At 55.4% G+C, this 17,480-nt stretch overlaps 3 protein-coding genes across 5 annotated transcripts; 2 read left to right on the plus strand and 1 right to left on the minus strand.

Moving 5' to 3' along the window:
* Positions 1-2,305: 2,305 nt before the first annotated feature.
* SP6 (Sp6 transcription factor) lies at positions 2,306-3,436 on the plus strand (the record flags this gene model as incomplete). The annotated part of the gene is made up of 1 exon (XM_081028523.1): positions 2,306-3,436. The coding sequence occupies one exon, from the start codon at positions 2,306-2,308 to the stop codon at positions 3,434-3,436; it is 1,131 nt and encodes a 376-aa protein (XP_080884649.1).
* Positions 3,437-9,495: 6,059 nt separating this feature from the next.
* Positions 9,496-13,154, plus strand: SCRN2 (secernin 2). 3 transcript variants are annotated; one of them, XM_081028210.1, is made up of 8 exons: positions 9,496-9,572; positions 9,947-10,120; positions 10,409-10,590; positions 11,135-11,334; positions 11,793-12,008; positions 12,151-12,316; positions 12,437-12,585; positions 12,841-13,154. In XM_081028210.1, the coding sequence occupies exons 2-7, from the start codon at positions 9,947-9,949 to the stop codon at positions 12,579-12,581; spliced, it is 1,083 nt and encodes a 360-aa protein (XP_080884336.1). In that variant the 5' UTR covers positions 9,496-9,572; the 3' UTR covers positions 12,582-12,585; positions 12,841-13,154. The 3 variants fall into 3 exon arrangements, with proteins under 3 accessions (XP_080884336.1, XP_080884335.1, XP_080884337.1); XM_081028209.1 differs by having other exon boundaries at positions 12,405-12,585; positions 12,841-13,151; XM_081028211.1 differs by lacking the exon at positions 11,793-12,008 and having other exon boundaries at positions 9,511-9,572; positions 12,405-12,585.
* LRRC46 (leucine rich repeat containing 46) lies at positions 13,144-17,433 on the minus strand. The gene is made up of 8 exons (XM_081028212.1): positions 17,149-17,433; positions 16,943-17,048; positions 15,884-15,992; positions 15,041-15,087; positions 14,657-14,766; positions 14,413-14,482; positions 13,973-14,112; positions 13,144-13,680 (listed from the first exon to the last, which is right to left on the minus strand). The coding sequence occupies exons 1-8, from the start codon at positions 17,156-17,158 to the stop codon at positions 13,310-13,312; spliced, it is 963 nt and encodes a 320-aa protein (XP_080884338.1). The 5' UTR covers positions 17,159-17,433; the 3' UTR covers positions 13,144-13,309.
* Positions 17,434-17,480: the final 47 nt, after the last annotated feature.

Genomic DNA, 17,480 nt, shown 5'->3' on the forward strand with positions numbered 1-17,480 from the left:
CGGGTTGGGGCGGCGAGGGGTACGCGCTCTCCGGATCCTCTCGGAAATGCGCGCACGGAACGCTCCACAGCCTCCTATGGCTTCGGGGGAGGTGATCCTAAGTAATCCGAGGGGCTTAGAGCCCCGGCGGAGTGAAAACTGGGCGGACGGGACAGACTGGAGGGACCGAAGAGGCTGGAAACTGGGGAAACTGGAGCGACTGGGACAACCGGAGCGCTGGAACCTCGAGCACTGGGCGTACGGAAGTCCTGACCACCTGAGCGCCGGCGATCCGGAGGGGCAGCCCGCGCGGAACGGGGAAGGAGGGTGTTTCTTCCCGCGTTGGAGAGCGGGAAGCAGCGAGTGCGCGTTCTTCTGTCTCCCTCCCGAAACCTGTTCGTAGGCCAAGCGTCCTAGGACGGGGCTCCCTCTCCTGGGTCGGGAGAGGCCACTTTGTGGAGCCTGGTTTGTTAGCCTTCCCACACCCCAGCCCCTGGGGCCGTTCCCAGGAGCCAAAAGCTATAGGGTCCCAGGCCTCTCTGCTCCCGCCCAGCCCCTTCTAGGCTGCCCCGCCTGGGCCTGAGGCTCCATTCCTGCTGCTTCACCCCGTTCCTTTCTTGTGGTGAGGCAGCAGGAGCCTGAGTAGGCGCTCCAGTCCCCCTCTGCCAGACTACCAGGGCCACCTCCAGGGTCCCAGAGGCACAAGGTGGTAAGAAGCTGTGGGAAGAAGTCCCTGTCCTAAATTACTGCGCCTCCACCTCCACCATCAGAGGAGGCCTAGGGACACATCTGGGGCACCAGGGCTCCCAGGCCTTAGGGAGAGAGGCGATAAGAGGAGAACCTTCAAGTCACAGATATGCGGTCAAGACAGATGTGGAGGTCTTTAGGTTCCCAATCATTCAGGGAAAGAGAGAAGAGACCTGGTTCACAGAGGTACATACAGTAAATATTTGTTGGTTGAATGAATAAATGCATGTGTTTGTTAAGTCACTTCTCCAAATACTGCCTCAGTCTCCTCTTTTTTAAAATAAGAGGGTTGGCTTGAAGCAGTGGTTCTCAACACTTGGCTGCGTGTTAGAATCATCTGTGGAGCTCTTAAAAATGATTCATGCTTAGAATGCATCCCCTTAAATAATCTCTTTGGGCAATTCTTCTTTTTAATATCTGATTCTGGCTTTCCCTGTTATCCTATGCTTCCCCCATTCTGACCCTGCATCTCTAAAGGAGTGGCAATTGTACCTTCCTGAGCTTGCTGGTAAGCTCTTCTCTTCCTGATGGCTTCTCTGGGGAAGCCGACCCCTCCTAGCTTCACATCTGGGTCTCCCCTCCATTGGAGGAGGGCATGGGCAGCAGCCAGAGAGCTGGCTGGCACTAGTGTGTGTCCTGACCGGGAAGGGGTCTTAACTTACTCTGGTGGTGAGAAGTCCTAGAAACTGGCGCTGCAGCTGCACCCCCAGGGAGGTGAAGTCCCTGCCTGAGGGAAAGGGGTGGGGGCCAGGCAGGGAGCTGGCGGGGAGTGGAGTAGAGCAGTGAAATACTCATCCTCACTGAATATGCTTCCGGGATGGAATGAGGGCTCTTTTTCCAAAATCTCAGAATCTGCTTTGGGCTTTGGGAAGTCAGGTCACCTTAAGCTTTGAGTTTCAGAAACAGACCACCTCGCTCCCCCCCATGTGTGTGCTGAATTAAAGTAGGGAAGTTGAGATGGGTCTACATTCTCCATTTGGGCTGGCAGCAGGTCTGCTGGGGGAAATGCCACTGCTCATTGCCTGGGTCTGGGCAGTTGGGGTGGGATGGTTTGAGAACTATACTGTAGGGGCAGCGGGTTAGCTCAGTCGGTTAGAGCGCCTTGCTACTAACACCAAGGTTGCCGGTTCCATCCCTGCATGGGCCACTTCGAGTTGCGCCCTCCTTTAAAAAACAAAAACAAACAAACAAACAAAAAAAACCCACTACTGTAGGTGTATCTAACCTACCAGCCTTGGACCAACCCAACTCCCAGAATAAGCTGGGTCCCATAGAAGGGATAACTAGAGCAAGGTAGACTTCCACAATCCTCCGCTCTTGGCTGAGAACCTCCCATCCTCAACCCTTCCTAACACTCCCAAATTCTCTTAACTGATGATTAGTCCCCACTCAGAGATGCATTTCTCTTTTTCACCTGGGAGCCAGAGAGGGGCACTTTGCAGGGAGAGGATCTAGGTTGAAATTTGTCCGTGAGCTAGCTGTTGACATTCCCTCACTTCACGTCTTCTTTTCCTCCTTTAGGTCCCACCTGAGGTGCCCCTGACCGTCCCTGTCCCCCACCCCACCCAGGATCCCGGCAATGCTAACCGCTGTCTGCGGCTCTCTGGGCAGCCAGCACACGGACGCCCCTCACGCCTCCCCGCCGCGTCTCGACCTGCAGCCTCTCCAAACATACCAGGGCCACACGAGCCCGGAGGCCGGGGACTACCCCTCCCCGCTGCAGCCTGGAGAGCTGCAGAGCCTCCCGCTGGGCCCGGAGGTGGACTTCTCACAGGGCTATGAGCTGCCGGGGTCTTCCTCTCGGGTAACCTGTGAGGACCTGGAAAGCGACAGTCCCTTGGCCCCGGGACCCTTTTCCAAGCTCCTGCAGCCGGACATGTCACACCATTATGAATCGTGGTTCCGGCCGACTCACCCAGGTACAGAGGATGGCTCGTGGTGGGACCTTCATCCGGGCTCCAGCTGGATGGACCTCCCCCACACTCAGGGCGCGCTGACCTCACCTGGCCACCCGGGGGCGCTTCAGGCTGGTTTGGGAGGCTACGTCGGAGACCACCAGCTTTGTGCCCCGCCACCCCACCCACACCCGCACCACCTCCTCTCAGCTGCCGGAGGGCAGCACCTCCTGGGGCCTCCCGACGGGGCAAAGGCCTTGGAAGCTGCCGCCCCAGAGTCCCAGGGGCTGGATTCCAGTCTGGACGGGGCAACCCGGCCCAAAGGCTCCCGGCGGTCAGTGCCCCGCAGCTCAGGCCAGACCGTGTGCCGCTGCCCCAACTGCCTAGAGGCGGAACGACTGGGGGCTCCGTGCGGGCCCGATGGGGGCAAGAAGAAGCATTTGCACAATTGCCACATCCCCGGCTGCGGGAAAGCCTACGCCAAGACATCGCACCTGAAGGCGCACCTGCGCTGGCACAGCGGCGACCGTCCCTTCGTGTGCAACTGGCTCTTCTGTGGCAAGCGCTTCACGCGCTCGGATGAGCTGCAGCGCCACCTCCAGACCCACACAGGCACCAAGAAGTTTCCCTGTGCGGTCTGCAGCCGGGTCTTCATGCGCAGCGACCACCTGGCCAAACACATGAAAACCCATGAGGGCGCCAAAGAAGAGGCTGCTGGGGCGGCCACAGGAGAGGGCAAGGCCGGCGGAGCGGTGGAGCCCCCCGGGAGCAAAGGCAAACGGGAGGCTGAGGGCAGTGCAGCTCCCTCCAATTGAGCTCGACACTGTCTCCCCCTAAGCTCCCCTGGGGGCATCAGAAGAGAGCTCCCTGGCCTGATGCCCTTGGGGAAAGAATTAAGTAAGAGGAGAAGGTGGTTATTTATTGAGAGGGAGGAAAATTGGTGGGGGGCCAGGGAGAGGGAGCACTAGCGGGGGTGATTTAGTCTCTGGGGCTGGACGGACGCGTTTGACTGTTTCGCTGGGCCGGGAGGAGCCTCGCATACCCCTCTGTCTTGCTTGCTTCACTATTTCACTCACGACCCTGGGCTGGGCGTTGGGGTGGGGTACCCCCAAGGAGGGTGGCGGGGGACCCGCTGAGGAGACTATGCGTCCCCCAGTAAAGAGGAATGGGGCCGCCTGGGCGCAGGGGGTAGCTGTCTGGACACGTCCTTAGCACCTAGGAACCCGGACATAAAAGCACTTCCGGAACCGCCCGGTGGCCTGGGTCCCTTTCATCCCCCTCATAGTACTTCTTGTAGGGTTTCCAGAGGGAGAGCTGAGATGGAGTAGGGGTCTCTATCAGGCTGGGATGGTTGTTGCTGTAGAAATAACTGCTTTGATGCACCTCCTTATTAATCCTCCAGATCCAGTCTGATGGAGCCATGAAGGAAGAGGGGGAAAGGACCAGAATCTGAGACAGCTGCCCAGCCAGAACTGTGGGGTGGAGGAGAGAGCTAGCTGTAGGGGGTTGAGCAAGGAAGTCCTTTTCTAAAATGAGAGAAAGGGATTTGGCGGGGAAATGGAAGGAACTAACCCCTTCCCTCTTGAACTTGGATTCAGTCCTTAACTCTTTGTCTTTATAAAAAATAAAGTTCAGTAGTCCACACCCCCCATTTGTTACTCCCCAACCCCTGTAAGCTTTCAAGGCAGCCAGAAGCCCCCTCTCTAGAACTGATGTTGCTCCTCATCCCAGGTGCCCCATCATTTGCCTTCCCTTGGGGATGGAAGAGGGTCACCTTGGTTTGCTGGGGGTGTCCCAGCAGAGAGAGCTTCAGTGATTCCCACTCAGAGTGGAAGACTCTGTCTTTGCCTGGTCATCTCCTGTTCACCTGAGGTTAAGCTCCACTCTTTTTAAGCCCCACTTTTTAGCTGGACCCTCCCCTTCCTCCCCTCCTCCCTGCCACCTCCCAAGCCTTGACCCTCCTTTAGAGTGCCTGTTAAGAGGCTCCTTCCTCCCCACCTTCCATATGAAGGAGTTGTTCTTCCACTGGAAGGGGACTGCCTTCTGAGGTGATATCAAGGAGGCTGTCTCTGTTCCTTTCTTTAGATGCTAGAAATACATCCTGATTATGATCATGAGTGGGGAAAGGGGAAGGGGAGATGCCCAGCAGAAGGCTGAGACCAGCAAATGGAAGGAAGCTGATGGAAGGGTTTGGAGCTAGTGTGCTTTCCCAGGCTTGAGGCAGAGGCCATAAGATTCCCCCGACCTCCCCTTCCCCAGCCCTCTTTCTCCACCCAGGGCCCTATGTGAGGATTAGTTGTGTATTGATTTTTAAGTTATAAGCAAAGGGTATTTTATTTAATATTAGGGCATGTGTGTGTGCATGTTGGGTGTATGTACGTGTGTGCATGTGTGTTTCTCTACTGAGCCTGGGGTCTCCAGCCAGGGAGACCCTATCTTGTTTTCCCCATCCAAGGTCCTGGGGCCTAGGCACGCAGTGTCTCTTTCTCCCTTGGGGATGCTGGAGCCCAGTCCAAGGAAATGGGAGTTCTACGGGAAATGGGGCTGGGACCTGGGTGGGAATATGTGTTTGTGTAGAAGGGAGCCTTTCTTGAAAAGGATAGGGTGACTCTCCCTGAAGGACTCTGGGCCTGGGGTAGTTTAAGAAGTAATTCTCTTTCTTTATGCTCCCTCTTTTCCCTACTTCCTGCTAACCCAATAAGAGGTCCCTCTTCTTGCTGAGAGGGTTGGGGGCAGGAGAGTTGGCAGTACCTGTAGGTTGCCTGGCCAGGTGGAGAGAGAAGGAGAGAGGGAGGGTACTTGGGTGTGGGGTGTCTTTCTCCTCCACCCATCGAAACCAGCCACCCCCTCTCCCTATGCCACCAGGACCGCCTTTCTCAGTGACCATTCTAAGGGGAACTCCTGAATGGGTGTTAGTGCTGGGGGGACATGGAGTTGCCCCTGTGGAGGCCCTGAGCTCTAAGGTGTCAGGTGTGGACTTTGGTTAGGTTTTCTTCTGCTCCCCCTTTTATAGACCTAGGTTGCTTGGCTGTCTGCCCCCTTCTAGGCAGCCCCCTAGAGGAGAAATGTAGGAATTTTTTCTTTAACTGCTGTGAACCCACTTTGTGGGGGGGAGGGGAGGAGGAGGAAGAAACAGCCTGTGTTTTTTATGCCATAATAAAGTCATCAACCACATCATTGCTTCATTTGTCTTCCAGCTCGGGTTTCCTTTTTGACTCAGTGTCCCTCAGCAGAGAGGACCAGGCCGGCTGCAGGGTGGGGTGGACACTTCCCTTTGATCTTGCAGCCCTGGGCAACCTCATCTCCCTTTGTTTGGGGCAGAGCTGAGCTGATTGAAGGGTCCGATCCTGCCCCCGAGGTGGTTGGTGCAGAAGGAGGGAGGAGCTCCTGCTGGGTTGGCAGCTGTGCAGACTGTCCCTCCCTGGTCTTCAGCTATGGGGATGAGGAGGTTCTAGATATTTCCTTCCTCCTCCACATACAAACCCCCTCTTTCCCCTCCCCTACCAAGAACGCTGGTTCCCTGACTTCCCAGAGATAGCCAGCCTCTTGGCACCCTCACCCCACCCCCATGGGGGTGTGTGTTTCGACTGGTCCCTCTGGCTGTGAATGAGGTGGGGGTGACTGACAGCGATTTCTTCACTCGGAGTGATCCCTATCAGGAACAAGGTGATGAAAGGCAGCCAAGATATCTGATGGGCTCCCGGCCAGCTGGAAAGTATGAGGGAAAGGCTCCTACTGCAACTCTCAGCTAGAGACCCGCCACAGTTACACAACCACGCTGTGCACAAATGCGCCCTCACGGGATCATGGAGCAGCCTTGGATGTTCAGAAATGCCCATCTGTGCACTTTCCCAGGCTGCCCAATGCCTGGTATGCAGTTGGTGCCTAATTCATGTCAAATGAGTAAAAACCTCAACTCCAGAGTCCCAAAGCTAGGTAGGTGGACAGCGGATCATTTGGGGGTTCCAAGGGCGCAGGATAGGTTATTGTGTTTTTTTACCTTCCTATCCTGCATTGTTTTTTGCCAAGATTATTCTTTTTCCCCTAGTGGGATTTCTATTTCCCATACTCTAACCCTAACCCAATTTCTCAGAACCAAATCTGGTACCCAGTGTGGCCCACTCCATCACATGTTTGGGAGAGTTTGGAGTCAAAGTCCACCTTGGGATGGGGCATCAGAATGATTTAGGGGTCAGAGGAAACCAGACTGGTCTGGGGGCCAAATGCTTATTTCCATCTGCTGCTGCATTTAGAAGGCTGGGAGGAGGAGGGACAGGCATGTTTTCCTGTGACCTCATGCCTGCCCCACTCCTTGGGGCGCCTCTTTTGTCTTCCTGGTTCTGGAGGAGTTAGACCCCAGGAACCTGGTGAGTCCTTTCCTCCCTTTCCCCTATCACTGCCCCCAGGGACAGAAGGGCAGCTGTGGGGCCTGCTGGGCCTGTCTGGGCAGGGTTGGGGCCGCCCCTCCTCCCCTTGCAGCTCCTCCCGCTGACCTGCATTCTTAGCGGGGGCCTTTGGTGGGGCTCTGACGCTCACTTACGCTCTTTGCCTTGGCAGCAATGCTGCCTGGCTGGCCTGGCCCCCTGATGGAGCCCAGGGCCACCTCTGACCCCTCATATCTGGCGCCTCCTGCAGGACAATCCTGGAGGGTTTGGGAGAGAGGGAGGGAAATCAGAACATCTGAACTGACCCTCTGGGAGACATTTCCTGGCCGCCATCCCCTCTCCTGGACAGTGGGAGTAGAATTCCTCTAGGGTGGGTGAGTGAAATCAGGAATGGGAAAGTGACTGAGAAGCAGGCAGCCTGGGAACTGCTGCCTGGAGCTGTGGGACAGCCAACCCACGCCTCTGCTCCTGCCTTTTCATGCCCCACAGCGGGTGGCTGGGGAAGTGCAGGAGGTTAACCAGCTTTCCTGCTGGCCCTTTCGGTGCTCATGTTAGCACACAGCCTTGATGTTTGCTCCTGGGATGACTTCCAACGACAACCCCACCATGCCTCCCCAACATCCCACCCAAGCAGCCTTCACCTCCCTATTAATCTTAGTGAGCCTGACTGCTCAGCATCCCAGCAGTGTAATTTGAAAAGAATCTCAGGAACCAAACAGTCCATTTTCCCACCCAGTAGAGGGCATATTAGAATCACCTGTGGAGGTTTTCAAGCCCCAGTTCCCTCCCCAAAACCCCACCTGGCCATGTCCTTTGGGGGTGTATTAGAGAAGTGCTTCTTAAACTTCACACCTGGGTCTTGTGAACATGCAGCTTCTTATTCAGTAGGTCCGAGATGGGGCCTGAGATTCTACAATTTTCACCAGCTTTCAGATGCTGCTGATAATGGCAGTCTGAAAACACTTTGATAGCAGAGTATTAAAGTATTGTGTTGTGCAGTGGGAGTTGTGTGGTTGAAAAATAACCCTTCTTCACTCCACCCATGGTTGAGAACCACCAATCTTGTCCAATGCCTTCATTTGCCACTGGGAAAACTGAGGCCCTCACAGAGAAGTGACTTGCCTGAAGAGACCCCACAGATCTGTAAGAGAAGATGAGATGGCAGTATGCAGTTCTAGGTAATATTCCTTCCTGCCTCCAGCCCAGCTTCTAGGTCATTCTTCTCTGCAAGTGGCAGTCCCCTTTGTGAAAGTGAAGCCCATATCTCTGGAGACAGCATCCTCTCAGGACTCAACCTTGTATGCCTGGAATCGGTTAGGAAATATCTCAGATTTCAGAACCCCCCAACAGCCTTCTCTGGCAGGTCTCCAACCATCACCGAGCCTAGAGCCTGCCTCTTGGGAAAGCCTTGGCCTCTGCCTTCGTTCCCATCCCAGGAGTGACCACAAGCTCAGATGCTGTGGCCAGGACTTGGAACAGCAGCCCAGATTTGTTGGCAGATGGATGTGGGAGAAGGAGATAATCTGCAATTCCTGGAGGGCTCCACAGAGCAAAAGGGTGTGAGATGCATTGGCTTAAATGCTGGTTATGGAGATGGTTTATAGAGGGAAATGACCTACACCTCTGGGCCTGATCACTTTTTTTTTTTTTTTAAAGATTTTATTGGGGAAGGGGAACGGGACTTTATTGGGGAACAGTGTGTACTTCCAGGACTTTTTTCCAAGTCAAGTTGTTGTCCTTTCAGTCTTAGTTGTGGAGGGCGCAGCTCAGCTCCAGGTCCAGTTGCCAGTTGCAGGGGGCGCAGCCCACCATCCCTTGCGGGAGTCAAAACGGGCAATCTTGTGGTTGAGAGCACCAACTGAGCCACATCTGGGATCTCAGCGGCAGCTCAGCTCAAGGTGCCCTGTTCAATCTTCATTGCAGGAGGCGCTGCCCACCACCCCTTGCAGGACTCGAGGAGTTGAACCGGCAACTTTGTGGTTGAGAGCCCACTGGCCCATGTGGGAATAGAACCGGCAGCCTTCCGAGTTAGGAGCATGGAGCTCCAACCGCCTGAGCCACCGGGCTGGCCCCTGATCACTTTTATAAATCTTATTGGAGAGGTGGGTGGGCACCAGCCTGGAACTGTGCCTTTGGAATTCAAACCAGGGCACGAGTAGCTGAGGTTCTTTCTTAATCTCCAGGTGCCCCAGCAGTCCCTGCTCTCTATTAAATCAGGCCGGTTTTTCTTTCCTCCCTTTTCACGTGGGCTCCCTTCTACCTCCAGCTCCCACTCCCTACACTGATCCCCACTGGCGCTGATTCGCAGCCTTCATCCGGCCTGAAAGCTGCGCCCTGGAAGGGCAGGCAGCCAGGCAGGTCTTGGGAGTCCGCTCCACTCCAAGAAGTGGTGCTGGCGTGCGCCCTGGTGGAAGACAGCGGAACTGCAGGTGCTCGGTTCCGGCTCCGCCCCTGCGGGTCAAGGCCCTCCAGGTCACCTGGGAGCCTCTGTCCAATGGGAGGGACCTGACCCTAAACGGACGCAGTGGAGCCCAGGACTAAGCTGGGGATCTTGGAGGGAGAAAGGGTGAGGAACATAGAGTGTTAGGGAAGCCAGAGGAGTGTACAGAAAGGGGGCGTGGGACTCTGGGAGAGGGGCGTGATAGCTAGGAGACCCCACGAAGGGCCAGGACTCTCAGTAGGGCAGGCCCCCCGGAGCGTGGAGGGTCTGTGCCCTCCTGCTGACTCCCAAGCCTGGAGTTTGGGGAAAGAGTGGGTGCCTTCGTTAGCGCACAGCGCATCGAGTGTGCGTGGGGTGCTGAACATCCAGAACTTGAGGGAAGTGTCTCCCCTGAGTGTCTGTTTGCACATGTTGGGAGAGGAGCTCCCTAGGACTGAGTCCTGCCCAGGATGGTGGAGAGGTGTCATGAGAGGGACACACTCATCCCCATCTCTCCCCAGATGGCATTGTGGAGCCCTGACACCCCATGTTCCTGCGACTGCTTTGTCTCGGTGCCTCCGGCCTCCGCCATCCCAGCTGTGATTTTTGCCAAGAACTCAGACCGACCCAGAGACGAGGTTCAGGAGGTGGTGTTTGTACCAGCAGGCACTCACACCCCTGGGAGCCGACTCCAGGTGGGTTAGGCCTTATGGGGTGCCAGGAGGTGGCAGATACAGGCATTCTTCTAAGAACTTTCTCCTCTCCTCTCCACACCTGGGAAACTGCCAGATGTGGTAGAAAGAGCATGAGCTTCAAGTCTACCAGCCTGGACCTAGCCTATTATTTAACTTTTGTCAACCTCAGTTTCCTCATCTGTAAAATGGGGATAATAAGACCTTCCTTAAAGGGCTTTGTAGGCCAGCACTTTGTTGTTACCTCCTCCTTCCTAAGTGGACTCTCCCTTTCTCCTCCCTTACTTGCAGTGCACCTACCTTGAGGTGGAACAGGTGTCGAAGACCCATGCTGTGATCCTGAGCCGCCCTTCTTGGCTGTGGGGTGCTGAGATGGGCGCCAATGAGCATGGTGTCTGCATTGGCAACGAGGCCGTGTGGACCAAGGAACCAGTTGGGGAGGGGGAAGCCCTGCTGGGCATGGATCTACTCAGGTGTAGCCCCTGCCCTCCCTCATCCTGTGGACACACCAGAAGTCTGGGGCCGAGTACTGACCCAGGCTATTCTCTCCTCCAAGCCATGTTCACAAGGGCCTCCTTTATGCCCACCTTGCCTTGGTGTCATTGCCAGGAAGGCTGCCCCTGTCCCTCCTCTCTCCTGGCCCCATCCACAGTCTAGTAAGGAGCTCCCATTTGTGGCCACCTCTGGGCCTCTCCTGGCCCAGAAATAGGGCAGTGGTTTTAAATTTCTTTTCAATAGAAGTAGAGTGTTTGTCACATAGAGTCCAGATTTATAAAACCAATAAAAGTGGAGCAGCTCTGAATGAAGAGAGGTTGGGGGGAGCACTTCTCTCTCCGAGACTGTTTCAGGCCTTTTCATGGAATCCTCGGAGATAGCTTGAAAACCACTGGAATAATTGTGCAATGTTGGCAAATTCTCTGTGACTTGGGTCTGTCACCAAATCTCTTTGGGTCTCTTTGGTCCACTGTAGTTTCTGCCACCAGCCACTAATATTCCATTGGCCTCTCTTTGTGTCAGGCTGGCTTTAGAACGGAGCAGCTCAGCTCAGGAGGCCTTGCACGTGATCACAGGCTTGCTGGAACACTATGGGCAGGGGGGCAGCTGCCGGGAGGACACCACGCCATTCTGCTACCATAACACCTTCTTGCTGGCTGACAGGACTGAGGCATGGGTGTTGGAGACGGCGGGGAGGCTGTGGGCTGCACAGAGGATCCAAGGTAAGGGGCCCAGTGCTGGGGCCTGTCTTCCAGAGGTGTTCCCTTCTCCTAGCCTTGGGATGGGGGTGGGAAAGAGGGTGGTGACAGGGAAGGGCCAATCCAGGTGTAAACCTCTCATGTGGCAGGGCCATCCAGGGAGATGGGAAATGAGCCCACTGGGGAACTTATCCTCCCCCATCACTTAGTTAAGTCTCCTTGTGCTCCAGCCTGCCGCTTCCTCTGGGAAGCCTTCCTGGACTCCCGTGTGGTCAAGTTTCCCCCTTATATGCAAGCAGGGGCCTCTTCATCGCACTCACCACAGTTGCAAATTCACATTTATTTCTGTGATTCTTTTGTCTGTCTCCCCATCCACGAGGGTAGGTTTGTTCTCTTCACCGTTGTGTTCTCAGCTCTTCGCTGAGCGGTTGGCACAGAATAGGTGTTTAACGATAAACGAGTGACCCCCACCTCCTCCACAGAGGGGGCTCGCAACATCTCCAACCAGTTGAGCATTGGCACAGACATCTCGGCCGAACACCCGGAGCTTCGGACCCATGCCCAGGCCCAGGGCTGGTGGGGTGGCCAGGGCACATTTGACTTCGCTGAGGTCTTCTCCCTGACCCAGCAGCCCGTGCGCATGGAGGCTGCCAAGGCCCGCTTCCGGGCTGGGCAAGAGCTGCTTCAACAACAGCAAGGTCAGAGAGTGAACAGGATAAGGGCCAGGAGGGCCATGGCAGTGCCAGACTCTCTCCCCTCCTACAGATTCTAGGGGCTTGGTCTGAGGCCAGAGGTCCCCCTTCTGCCCTGGGGGCCCCCTTATCCTGTCCTCCTTGGCAGGGGGCATCACGGCAGAGGTGATGATGGGCATCCTCAGGAACAAGGAGAGTGGCATCTGTATGGACTCTGGGGGCTTCCGCACCACGGCCAGCATGGTGTCCATTCTGCCCCGGGATCCCATACAGCCCTGCATACATTTCCTCACTGCCACACCGGACCCATCCAGGTGAGAGAATGAGGCTGGGGAGAGTATGCCAGGCAGGGGTGATGGAGGGACGTGATAGCCCTCAATCCTTCCATCTGTGTCCCATTAGGTCAGTTTTTAAACCTTTCATCTTCGGGGTAGGAGTGGCCCAGGCCCCCCAGGTGCTGTCCCCCACTTTTGGAGCACAGGACCCCGTTCGGACCGTGCCCCGATTCCAGACTCAGGTGGATCGCCGGCACACTCTCTACCGTGGACACCAGGAGGCCCTGGAGCTGATGGAGCGTGACCAGGTAACCCCAAGAGAATAGGAGCTGCCCTGGAGGGATAACTCACCTTCCCCACACCCTAATGGGACTCTGGAAATATGAAGGGACCTGGAAATGGAGAGACTCCAGGTTGGGGAGAGGGGTCTCCCATCAAAGCCAGCTGCCCGGGAGAATGTCCAGTGGTCTGTCCTTTCTCCGGCTGTGTGAGACAGCAGACATGCCTCCCTTAATCGGGAGGGAAGCCTGTCCTTGGACCTCATCTCTGCCTTTCCCGGGCAGGATCAGGGGCAGCAGCTGCAGCAGAAGCAGCAGGATCTGGAACAGGAAGGCCTGGAGGCTGTGCGGTGTCTGTTGGCTGGGGAGTGGGCCCCACCCCCTCAGGAGCTGGGTGGCCTCTTCCAGGCCTTTGTGGAGAGGGAGAGTCAGGCGTATGCTTGAGCACTGCAGTTCCTCCCAGCCTGGGGTGGGGTGTAGAGGCTGGGGGTGAGCGTCTGTCCCCTGGGGTAGTGGGATCAGAGCTCTCTCTTCACGCCCCCAGCCTTTTTCTGAGGGGCCAGCTTGGCCTTTGCCTTAATAAATGTGTTTTGTTTATTACGTGTTTTACTGATTGCTCCCCCTGAGATGCCCCAGTGAGGTGAAAGATATCCTCAGGGCCTGGAGACACTTTATTGGGACAGGCTCCTGCCACAGGTGAGGGCTCTGAGGAGGGGGCAAGGCCCACTCCGCTCCTTGTTCCTGTGGCTGCACTTCAGTTCTTGCTTCTTCTGGTCATAGTTTTGGTTGTGCTGGGGCCCCCAGCCAGAGAGGCCTTGGGGGCTACAGCTGCTCTGGTCCCCTTCCTTGCCTGGGCAGTGCTTTGGGGGCCCCTGGAAACCAGACGGCACGGTTTCTTGGTGGAACAGGAGGCTTGTGGCAAGGAGGTGGGCTCATGGGATGTCTCCTTCCTCTGCCTGGGAGTGACTGTAGGGCTGCTGTCCCCAGCCATGGACCTTCCGGGCAGCAGGGGGAGCTCAGTGAGGACAGGCTGTGTCTCCATCCTCAGGAGGTGCTCCATCAGGGCTGCCTGCTGCCTCTGTTCCTTGTGCCTGCTCATGTCCTGCTCTAGCTCCTTGAGGAAGCCTGTGAGGGCCAGGATGGTGGGTGTCAGATGGAGCAGGGTCCCGGCGGGAGGTCCCCTGGGCTGAGGGAGAAGGTCTCTGGCTGAGCTGAGCAAACTGCCATCCCTGAGAGGAAGGCACCTGAGGCTGGGGTGGGGAGGACGAGTCACCTGCGTGCCAGGCTGACACCTGGCCCTGGCTGCATTATCCTCCTCCAGTCCAGATGCTGATCTGGGCTTGGGGGCCACTTTCCCAGACCCCACAGGGCAGGGGTGAGGTCTGGGGAGGCTGCAAGCCTTAGCAATCAAGGTCACCTCGCTCTGAGCAGAACGGGCCACTCAGCTCCGGGAACCCCTCATCCGAGGCTTCCTCCTCCTCGTCTGACGTCCAGCGCTCCGACACAGGCGTCCCATCCAGGTCCAGGAGCAGTGGCAGGGCTCTTGTCACCAGCTTCCTGCAGAGAAGAAAGCAGAGCGCACCACTGGGTGTGGGGCCTGGGAGGATGCGCAGACACCCCGTCACCCACAGTGAGAGGGACGATGGGCCTGTGGTCAGCCCCAAAGAGCTATGGGCTGGCTCCATTGGGAGTTACGGGGGTGAAAGGAGAAAAGTGGCTGACTTGAGCTGGGGTGGGGGAGGAGAAGGTGCCATGTGCCAGGACTACACGTTTGTAGGCTGAGAAGGAGCCCACACAGAGATAGTAAGAGGAGTTCAGCCATCACCTCTTTTTCCCCCACCTTCAATTCCTCCTCACCTGTAGCCATCGTGGTTGGTGCAGCCGTTTCCAGCCAGGTTGAGGATGAGAAGGCTCTGGGGGAACTCATCTGCTCACACCAAAGTGGGGGAATGAGGTCCTCATACCCACCTTCCAGCCCAAAGCCACTGTCTCTGCACAGCCCCCAGAACCCCTGTAGGTTGTGCCATTAGTGCAAGCACAGGGAGATGGGGGCAGAGAGGAAGGAGGGCTCTGCATGGAACCAGGGTGAGGGCATTCCTACCCAGCTTGAGTTGTTCTATCAGGTTCTTAGAAAGGTCCAGAAACTGGAGGTGTAGCAGGTCACGGAGGTTTTCCACCTGCCTGATTCGGTTTCCTGCCAGAGACAGGAAGCTGTAGGGGAAGGGTGCATAGAAAGAGCTGAGTCACAGAACAACTGAGGAAAGGAAGAGGGCACCAGGCACTTGGGCCCCTGGGTAGGCAGCTGGATGACAAGGTGGGGCACATGGCCTTCTGGGATGAGAAGCAGAGCTAGGCTCACTGGATCCTCAGCTGATAAGCTAGGCTTGGAGAGGTTTGAACCAGTTATGTGGGGTGTTACCAGGTTTCTTCCCCTTCACCCTCTCCCTTCTCCCCACCACCCTGCCTGAATCCTGGTACCACATACCGCAAGGAGGGGATGCAGGCCAGGTTCTCAATTCGCTGGATCTTATTCTGCGGGAAGAAACCAAGGTGGGGAAACCAAGCTGATGTTAGCTGGGTGGGGGAACCTTTAAATGGACAAAACCCCAAGACCATGTCTACTCTGGCATTTGGGAATGATGACCCCAGTCCCTTTTCTGGTTGTCACTCCCTCGATGTGATTTGCTTTCTCCAGGTGGATGGTTAAGGGCGTAAACTTGGGGCTAGCTAAACTTGATTAAAGTATACCCTGCTCACCTCACAACCAAAGAGTGACCTGGAAATAAGAGAAGGAAACCAAAGCTCCACAGGGAAATGGAAAAGGCCTTGGTAGGGGGAAGATTGCATACACGGAGGGAACAGGGAACATATAACATTTCGATTTGTAAAGTTTCTCTGGGGAAAGTTTCAGGGAGCTGGGTATATTCAACCTGAGTGAGGCAGAAAGGTCAATCAACCCCCCCCCCCCGCCCCCGCAGCACTGACAAACAGCCTTCAAGGTCCTGAAGGTTCTGGTTCCCTCTTCTTCAAGGTAGGAAACGGGCTTGAGCTAGATAACGAGAGATTTATGGTAGACACCAAAAAGAACTTTTAGACTAAGAAAAGTGTCTGACAAAAAACAGTGATTCAAGAACATGATCAAGATCTCTTTTGGGAGGATTGGCCTTTTAATTCAGGAGAATTCCTCGTTTATCTGGGAACGATTTCTATGACGGTCTGCCTGTCCAAACACCAGGAAATGGGCAAGACGACCTGGTTGGCTCTTTTCAGATTAGACAGACTTGAACCACAGGGAGCAAGTGGGGAAGGGCAGGGGGCAAGCAATTACCGCTTGCAGATAGAGGCTATGAAGATTCTGGAGGCCTTCGAGGTTCCTGATAGTGGTAATCCCCTCCCGGTCCAGGCGCACAGTCTGTAGTTCAGCGAGCGTGTGAAACCTGGGAGAACGGTCAGTAGGGTGATACAACAGAGTGCCACTTGTGTGGTCTCTTAGCAGGGAAGATGGGAAGAGGGGAAGAAAGGTGTTTCAAGGAGGACTGAATGGCTAAGTGACTTTGATCAGATGTCAGGAACACCTTCTTGACTCATGAGCTGGTGCCCAGATCATGAAATTGGATTGACTTGGAGACCTGGATCTCTGTCAGTAGCACTGGAAGGATCAGAGTGAGAGAGAAGTCAGGGCCCTTCACTGGGAACCTTGGTGATGGCAGCTTATAGTTCCTGGAGAGACTCGGAGGCAAAGGAAGCCTTCCTCGATGTTGGAGGCAGGGGCTGGGATGAGATGAGACATTCTTTGCAGGAAGACCCTTTCTCACCTCCCTTTTGAGTGGTCCATGGATGGAAAAATCAGTTGTTCCATCCACCCATTCATTAATTCTACAACATTTACTGAGTGCTCACTAGAGATACATGAGAGAGCCCCTGCCCATTACTATTAGGGAAGCAGGCCAAACATCTATGACAAGTGGATGACAGAGCCAAATACAAGAGACTAAGGTAATACACAGTCTGTACACTGAGTCCAGAGTAGGGCAATCGGGGAATATTTCCTGGATTTTATTCTGGAAGGTTCTATCAGGGAGTGCCTGATCAAATTTGTCATGTGAAAGGATCACTTTGGCAACAGTGAGGGGAGCCTAGACTGGGCTCCGGGAGGCTAATTAGGAGTTTCTCTAGAGGTGATGACAGCCTTATTTAAGGCAGTTGAGTGGGCATGGTGGAAAAGAAATAGAACGATTTTTAAGAAGGGAAAATCAATTGGACATTACCACTGATTAGATGTGCAGTAAAAGAAGGACAAAGATTAGCTGACAGGACAGCACAGCTCAGGGGACTGGTCATTCTGTGTTTCAATCTTACAGCACCCTTATCTCGCCCGTGCACTCACATCTTCTCTGACAGATTGTCATCCTCAGGGAAGGTTAAGTTACGTTTCGTGATAAGGGCTTCAGTAATGCACATGCCGCCTTCCTCTGGAACCTGGGCAAGCTTGGCTGTGAAAAGATGGGTCCAACTGTTACATTTCCTTATTCTTGAAGACCTGAACCGACTGTTATCCAACTGTTCTACTCCCCATCCCGCCTCCCCACTCACCTCCAGGCATGATCTACAGGCTGCTGGCCTGGGCCGGGAATGGAACGAAAAGCAGAGCAGCTTGGACAGCTCCTGGGGATGGAATCCAGGATGATACGAAGAGAGAAACTCAGAAACTTAGGGGACAGGGGTTGATTTAGAGCGAATTATTGAGGTGGGGTAGAAGACAAAAGTAAATCGAAATGGAGAGTCTGGAGTTTGAGGGGTGTAGAGGGGCTCTGCTGGCCGCAGACCGGGGGAGGGGGGTGTATGCAGTTGCAGGAGAGCAGTTCAGTGGAGTTAGGCGTCGTTGCTAGGAGACCGGACGCCAAGTGGGGCGTGTGGGGAGGGCT

This window comes from Rhinolophus hipposideros (assembly GCF_964194185.1).
Source record: "Rhinolophus hipposideros genome assembly, chromosome: 20".
Classification (NCBI taxonomy): Eukaryota; Metazoa; Chordata; class Mammalia; order Chiroptera; family Rhinolophidae; genus Rhinolophus; species Rhinolophus hipposideros.

Coding starts and splice junctions, on each gene's coding strand:
- SCRN2 (XM_081028209.1), top strand. CDS start 9,947: ATGGCATTGTGGAGCCCTGACACCCCATGTTCCTGCGACTGCTTTGTC. Junction 10,591..11,134: donor CTGGGCATGGATCTACTCAG/GTGTAGCCCCTG, acceptor TCTTTGTGTCAG/GCTGGCTTTAGAACGGAGCA. Junction 12,586..12,840: donor AGCTGATGGAGCGTGACCAG/GTAACCCCAAGA, acceptor TTTCCCGGGCAG/GATCAGGGGCAGCAGCTGCA.
- LRRC46 (XM_081028212.1), bottom strand. Junction 14,483..14,656: donor GATAGAACAACTCAAGCTGG/GTAGGAATGCCC, acceptor TGGTGTGAGCAG/ATGAGTTCCCCCAGAGCCTT. Junction 13,681..13,972: donor CCCGTTCTGCTCAGAGCGAG/GTGACCTTGATT, acceptor TGGCCCTCACAG/GCTTCCTCAAGGAGCTAGAG.